This window comes from Colletes gigas, unplaced genomic scaffold (assembly GCF_013123115.1).
Source record: "Colletes gigas isolate AHSC1104 unplaced genomic scaffold, ASM1312311v1 Colletes_gigas_Sc00031, whole genome shotgun sequence".
Lineage (NCBI taxonomy): Eukaryota > Metazoa > Arthropoda > Insecta > Hymenoptera > Colletidae > Colletes > Colletes gigas.
Window position 1 is genome coordinate 731982 of NW_025106660.1, and position 7853 is coordinate 739834.

The 7853-nt window shown below is 38.8% G+C and overlaps 1 protein-coding gene across 1 annotated transcript; it reads right to left on the reverse strand.

The window, feature by feature from the left end:
* Positions 1-5921: 5921 nt before the first annotated feature.
* On the reverse strand, positions 5922-7013 carry LOC122401988 (PHAF1 protein CG7083-like). The gene has a single exon (XM_043404477.1). It carries the CDS (start codon positions 7011-7013, stop codon positions 5922-5924), a length of 1092 nt encoding a protein of 363 aa, XP_043260412.1.
* Positions 7014-7853: the final 840 nt, after the last annotated feature.

The following is a 7853-nucleotide window of genomic DNA, read 5'->3' on the forward strand; positions in this document are numbered from 1 at the left end:
ATAGGGACAAAGTTTAGTTTAAATGAAATATTTGAACCGTATGTTTTGTTTTTATTCCACCACCTATTTCCAATAACTAATGTGAATAGTTAAACTGGTTTTGAAAAGGGTCAGGTTATTGTTTCGAAGGCAACCGTATTCAATAGCCTGTATAAGACATATGTTACGGTCGATAAATACAAACTTGCGGCGCAGCATGATCGAGAATTTCATTTGAATACACAAAACCGTCCCTAACAAAAGGATTCAGGTAGGCAGAACGAAATTTTGTTTGCAACAGTCTGCGCGAGACACTGACAGAGGAAACATAAAGCGCCATGCAGGCTGGATGAATGGATTCCTATAGTCCGACGCAATCGAGTATTCCATTTCAGGATAAAGGACAGATTCATTGTAACGAAAGGAGCCGAGAACGGAGCATAAAATTTTGTTTGCAGCGTCCTTTACTTCGAAAGCAAACGAATCTAAAATTATTGCGTTCTCGTTCGGAGATTACCGAGGGAAGAACGTATAACTGTGCAGACGCTTGATCAAATGTAACCTTATGACGCAGCATGATTCAGAATTTCATTTGAACGGAATGAAGAGATTCGTAACGAAATGAGCAAGGAAGGGAAAATTTAATTTTTTGCGTGACAGACTGTATGGAAAGGGGATCTGAAATTCGTTCATTTTACGTTCACGGAACGTGAAGCAACATATCCGTTTAATATATTGTACCTTGCATTTTAATATCACACAGAATTTCATTCGAACAATGGGGAATTCGTTATAACAGAAACTGTACATTCCTTTTGCAACAGTTTACACCTTTCACAAACTGCACCGCACAAAAGGAAACAGAAGTTTAGGGGAAACGTTATTTCCTAGGTGATTCGACAGAATGGTTTTCATTTTTTATTGCTCAACTTGTCCGATGTATTTAAAACAAATGTAAAATTTAGTGGCCTTGGAGCAAAAACGGAATAATATTTGTTGCAAATAATTCTACGTTTTCTTTGTTTTAATGACAGATTGCTCGTCTGTGGTTGATAATATTTAGACATTTTTTTTTTAAATACGCTAAAGGAACAGTTACTTTCACCCTAAACTAAATCGCACGAAGTTATACACAAAAAATGTAATATACAATTATAGGTGTAATTAATATGATTAAAATAGCTGTGTTTAATTTTTGATGCAAAAATAAAAGTTTCAAGTTAATATTTGTAGCATTATAGTATTTAATACAGTTTCATTTTAGGGAACACAACACAAATGTTTTATCAATCATTAGTACATTTAATTTTGGGTTGAGGGAACCGTAATTGAGTTGTTCATTTTTATGTAATTTTTTAGTAATTTTGTCACATATTTTAGGGGTGACTTTGATTTTGAGTGTGAAAAATATTGAACAATAACGTATAAGAAGCAGAACCTATGCTTTCGATAAATAAATAAAAAGAAACGATGCAATATTGCTCGAAGGAACGAGGGAACACCAAAGAGTGTGAGAACAACAGAATGTGAACCAAAAGAATGTATGTAAAATAAGGAAAGAAATGTAAGAAATGTTAAAATGTCTTAAGCACCCCAACAAAGTACCTCTGAACTCGAAACGGATAATGGAAGTTCCACTGTGCAAGTTTCAAACCGGAAATTCGAGACAAACGCTCGACGTTTCGGCATATTTTCCGTTGGGAAATGTGGGTTGAACCGACTTGTGCCATTTTGACCACAAAATATCCGAAATCCCAGGAGATACGAATACGATTTAACAGCGAAAACAAAAAAACAAAAAAAAATAAAGCAATTTATCCGATGCGTTCACGTCGATGAAACCTTATCGAAAATTCGGAACGATCCCCTGATTAAAACGGTCCGAAATCCGGATCATTGCCGGTTTCAATCCGGCGCCGCGGCGAAACGAAAATATCCCGGAACATAAAATCCAGAGACGTTTCCTGTTCCCTTTGCCGACTGTTTCGACGGTTCGTTCAACTGACGAGCGTAATCCCGCGGATGAACCGTGAAGAGGCAAAAAGTAGCGCAGGAAAAATACGACCGGCCTTTGTCTCTATAAAAGAACAAATGTGCCATAAAGGGGAGGTGCCTACAGGCCGTGCAAATAGTATTGGCAGCCAGTGCAAGCCAATATTGGCACCGCGAATGGAACCGAATCGAAGATGCGTGGCTCCGGCCGGCAATTCCGAAGTCGCCGCGAAAATCTTGCCAACCGTGAAACGCGATTTCTTCGAAATATCTCCATGGTAAATGCATTCCGCTTTCGTATTCTTCCTGTCCCGCCGACTATTTCTCTGCCCGTCGCGATGAGCTCTCGCGCGCCCGGCATTTTCATCCGGGCGAAACTTCGTTTAATACTTTAGTCCGGCTCCTTTTTCCAGCTCCCAAGTATCCGGCCTTTTAATTCGCCCGACGGAAGCTGCTGTTTATTCATACGCTGGCTAGAAATTATTCATTACTTTCGCCCGTCCCTCGATGCTTCGCGCAATCGCGATCCTCCGGTATTTTTTTCACACTCGAAACTGCGCATCGAGATTCGAGATAAACACTCGATTTTAAACGCACAAGATTCTCGAACGATTATTATACGATACAAATTTCAGTGGAATTTTTGTCATTCTCGTTTTTGCAAATCAGTTTCAATCGAGAGTGAAGTAATGGAAATGTCATTTTTTCGGTTTTGTAAAAAATTTTAATGGGAGATTCTAGGGACCAAAATGAGACGAAAGTCAAGAGTACCAATTTCTTGATTGAAGCTTCGTTAAAAAGTTATTAACATTTAAGGGTCCGCCTGTAGAACTCACAAAACTGTAAGACTGTTGATACGTCAGTAGGTAGAGCTCACAGGCGGAACTTTAAACGTTAATAACTTTTTAACCGAGCCTCAATCAACAAATCGGTATTCTTGATTTTCGTCCTATTTTGTCCTCTAGAATCTCTCGTTAAAATTTTTCCCAGGGGTAGCCGAACACCCTATACATATTGTATATTCACGAAATACTCCACACTATACAAATGACAAGATTTTAATTGATTTTTTAATAAAAAACTGTTGCAAGAGTCGATTTCTATTTGAAATTTTTAATAACCAAGTTTTCCATTAATTTTCCATTAACGATACGTCTACTTTTTATAATTTGATTCAATTTTATGGTATTTTGCTGGCAAACTTTTTGTGTAATTATTTTTCAATGAAACGTTGTTCGAAAAATGGTGAAATATGAGGACTAAGTGAGTCACAATTACGATTATTTTATTATTATAACTTTTATCATTTCTAGAATGAAGAATTACGCGATGCATAGAGGGTCAATAATGTTTTTTTAAAAATAGAGTCATATATTTCTTAATGCACTATTCAACAATGCAGTTCGTCATTTCTTGTTAAAAAGAATTTGATCATTTATAACAAAAAAAACCACTGGTTTAAAAGATACTAAATTTTTATAATTTACTACTAAATTTTTCTCAGGGTTGGCCGAACACCGTGTATATTTCTTCTTACATCGTAAGCAAGCCATAATTTGATGCCAATTTTTGTCTGCAATATAATCAAACAATAAGAATAGAAGTAAATATTGAAAAATTCATACTACTTATACAATAAGAAAAGCTGTGAAGTTAAATGGCGCTAAAATCACATTGTATGTTAGAAATTCTAAACGTAATTTTAAAAACGCTCATTGAACCGGTTGTGATTGATTTAGTGTTAAATATACTGTACTGACTATGGATTTTGAAATAATTCGAACTGTGCCACATTTTGTACGAACTTGTACATATTGACATTAGGTTTTACCCTGCACACTGTTATTGTTTTTGTCATCGTCTCCTGTATACATCGAGTGACAATAAGTCGTTTAATAAGTCCTTAGAAAAAGATAGAAAAACAAATTATTTTAGGTGGATTTCTTTTATTTTTCAACATAGTCTCCTTTTAGCTTTATACATTTTTCCAAACGTTTCTCCCACTTTTTTAAGCCATCTAAAAAGTCAGATTTCGGAGCACCTCAAAATAAGCATCTGTTTGGGTAGTGACCTCCTCGTTCGACGCGAACCGTTGTCCTGTGAGCCATTTTTTAAAGTTTGCAAATAAAAAAAAGTCACTGGAGGCCAAATCTCGTAATAATTCGAACTTTAATTCCATGATTTCGGCCATCGAAACAGCACAGGTGTGCAGTCGACAATAAAAATGAAACCATGTGGTGGATATAACCGAGACTTCGACAGCCGTCTGAGTGACGATGCTTACTAACAAAAAGGAACCATTTTCGATGCAACGAGCGCCGGGTCTTGGATTTTCTAAGGACTTATCAAACGACCTTCGTATCATTTGTAAAAGTTTCTGGAGGAATCGCGGAACGGTTACAATGGCGTCCGGTCGAAAAAATTCCGTCTCCGGGCTAGCAAGAAAGACCGCCTCAAATTGACTACATTCCGGGTGGAGTTTTTGCTCGTCGAAATGCACGTCTGTTCGCGAGTTGTCGGGAATTTAGCGTCGCTGTTTGCCGAGTTTTCGAAATTATTCAGCCGTGGAATCGCGGGAACAGAGAGAAAAACCGGAGCTGGATGTCTCCGCGAGACCGACGAAGAACTCATTTCCAATGAAAATGAGACCCAAGATCACGCGCGTCGCCTGGTGAGCCCTTCGTTCGAACTTCTGTCTTAAAGTATATGGAGGATCTCTCTCTCCACCCTCGAGCAAGATGGCGGAGAGCTTAAGCTCCCGTGAACGTTCGAAGCTGCTACACTTTGAACGAGCTAGTCGTGAACACGCGTGACATTACGTTAATTTGCAAGTTGCCGAGCGCGCCTCGGAAAATAACCCGCTTTAATTCCCCCGAGTACTTTGGCTCAATTGTTCTCCTCATCTTTGCTCAAAGTATTGCTGTCTTAATGAAACATTCGTAGCCATTTATTACTTGTCAGGTTTCAGTCTGGATTCAGTCGAGGATACCTCCACTAAAACTTGCTCGTTCTCTATGGCGGTAATTTGTTGTCTCTGGTAATAATACTTACAGTCAGTCCCATAACTATTTGTACCTTCATCGTTCATAGAAGAAGTCTGTAGAGATCGAGCAACACGTGCAAGATATTGCAACAACATTTTAGTTTAAATGGATACATGTATAAAGATTGTTCGTAGCAAATTTTAACAGAATTGAACAATTAGTAACAAAAGTGTGTTAATTTTAATGCAAATGGCACACAATAACAGTTCACGAAAATATTCGTACCAACGTATCTTTTGTTCAGAAACTGTATGTTACAATAGCTTTATTACTTTGTATTAATTTTATTATGTTTCGTCGGTCTACATTGGTTTGGTCGCTCTTGCATAATTTCGAAGAATCGTAGGTGTTTTGTTATACACTTGTACAAATTTATTATAACATTTCCTGACCTTTTAAAGGAAATGACTGTTAGATTGCAATTTTTTAAGTATTTTCAGCTGTTTCTATTTTTCTTTACTGATCACTGAGTGAGATAACTGGACTTATAGTAATGAACATAATAATTGCAAGAATGCATATGCTTAGAACGATATTGTGGGAGGGTATGGAGGGAAACAGGACGTTGTCAGGAGCCCGAAATAAACCCTCCCAGTCTTAAGAACGATGATATATATTTTAAATAAATGATATATATTAGTCGGGCGCGCACGAGTGTACGTGACAATCCTCGTCAAAGTCTGTGCTGTAACTGTCCGATGACCTGGCCTGCTTGGCCTTGCCATCCCTTTGCCGCTTTCCCTTTTCCCGTAAGGAACAAAGCGGCCTACGTCATGGGAAAACCCCTGTACCCTGTCCTCTCCAAGCTAAAGAGGCCTCCTACAGTTCGGCCATCCTGACCTGTTAGCCGCCCCGGCTAACCCCAATACAATATTGTTTCTTAAATCTATCTGTACATACTGCATACTACATGCTTCTTAGCTCATACTTAATACATAATTTTTTCTCCAACGAATACATTAATACAAACATACATTCCTCAGTTTGCTCGTTCGAAAGCGTTTTACAATGATACATTTTAAAATTATAATGCCCTGGGTAATTTGTGTGTAACACAAATTTCTTAACACATTGGGTTTTGGCCTCAAATAAAATGTCCAATCCTAAAGTGAAATAGTTATCGAAGAAATCCGATCGCCTTATTTTATCATGTTCGTGCGCGTGAGGACTATGAATGCGCATCTTGTCCTCGGCTTTGAAAAACACCCGAGATGGTGCACCCAAAGCGCTCAACACATCTTCGCAAGTATCGCCAAATAATACCTTTTTGGTCCAGCAGCGTTTCCTTGGCTCCAGTAATACCCTAGTTACAGAGCTACCTTCTGTGAAAAAATGCAATCTCAAACCTCGAGTGCGCGCTTTATCCCGCATAACATCTACCTTCTCTAAATACAAATTGTTGTGATAGCAGACGAGCGGTAAAGGTGGTGGATGTGCTTTCAAGTTATGCTCGTCTGTTCCACTTCCGCTAGCCATATTACCAATGTATCTAGCTGTTTTAGCTACAAGGGGGGAAGTCCCATTTGGAAATGGTAGTGATCCTAAGCCATGCGCATATCCAGGTTGGAACTTTGAATCAATGGGAAAATAAAATGACAATCCACGAAAATTTAAAACAAACACTTGTTTGTCGCTATCGTAAACACCAGGATGAGTTGCTCCAAACGATTGTTCAATTTGTTCGATAGATGGCAAAACTTCCGGCGAATCGAACGGCAGACCGCAGTATTTAAGTTTGACTAATTTCATATTATAAATTTCAATTATTTTGAGCCTTTGCACCACTGGGTCAAATATAAGCCGTACACCGTCGTGAGGTAAGTTTATTACTAAATCTACATCTAAAGGATGACTATCGCTATAAAGTACTTGTACTCCCCTTATAATGCCCACTTGAGATTGTATTATCGAAACTGATTGAGAAAAATGCATACCTAAAATAAATTCCCACTGCTCGCAGCCGAGGGATCTCTCGGGCACTACCTCCAGCTCCAACATTCTACCGATTTTTCTATTTAATAATTCGTCTAAAATACTTTGTAATTTTTCCCTATCCGCATATGAAAGTCGCCGCGGTCTAAAGCAAATCAGTTGTTCCTGTTTTAAAACTATATTCATTTCAAAATGAATGTTATCGATACTCGATCCCTTGACTTGTAAATAGTCCGATTGGTAGGATTCTTCACTTTGTTCTGCCACCACCGGGCCAATTTCCGAGTGAATTTGAAGTTTTTCCGGTACCGTGGCCGGTTCGCTCAGGACATCAATATTTAAAATTTGCACAATCGCGGAATCTAAGTAGTTCGCGGACTTATTTTCTTTCCGGGACACAACGAATCCGTTATCAAATGAAAATGTAATTAGGGAATTCGAGAAAAAGTCTCGCCCTAATACCGCCATAAATGTCATCGTGCTATCCGGAACTACATAAAACTTTATTTTTACGGAAATTCCTTCAACCTCGACTTCGCGCTCAAAGATACCTAATATTTTCATGCGCGAACTGTTAATTCCCGCGAATTCATACACGTTGTCTGATAACGAAGTTAGCATTTCCCCGGGTACACAGCTATTTTTGATAAAACTTATCGGTGATCCTGAGTCTAACATTGCACTCAAGGTATACTTACAGGACTGTTTGTTCTTATCAACTATAACGTAACTAAGCGAAAGCAGATACGGTGCTGGGAGTGATGCCTGGACAATGTTCGTCGGCGTTGTCGCGCTGGGCACCATTCGGATGATGGGCTCTCTCCGTGCACTGCTCTCCCCTTGCCGGTTCGTCATCCGTTGTGGGCAATCCCTTATTTGATGTGTAGTCGCTCCGCATCCAAAACA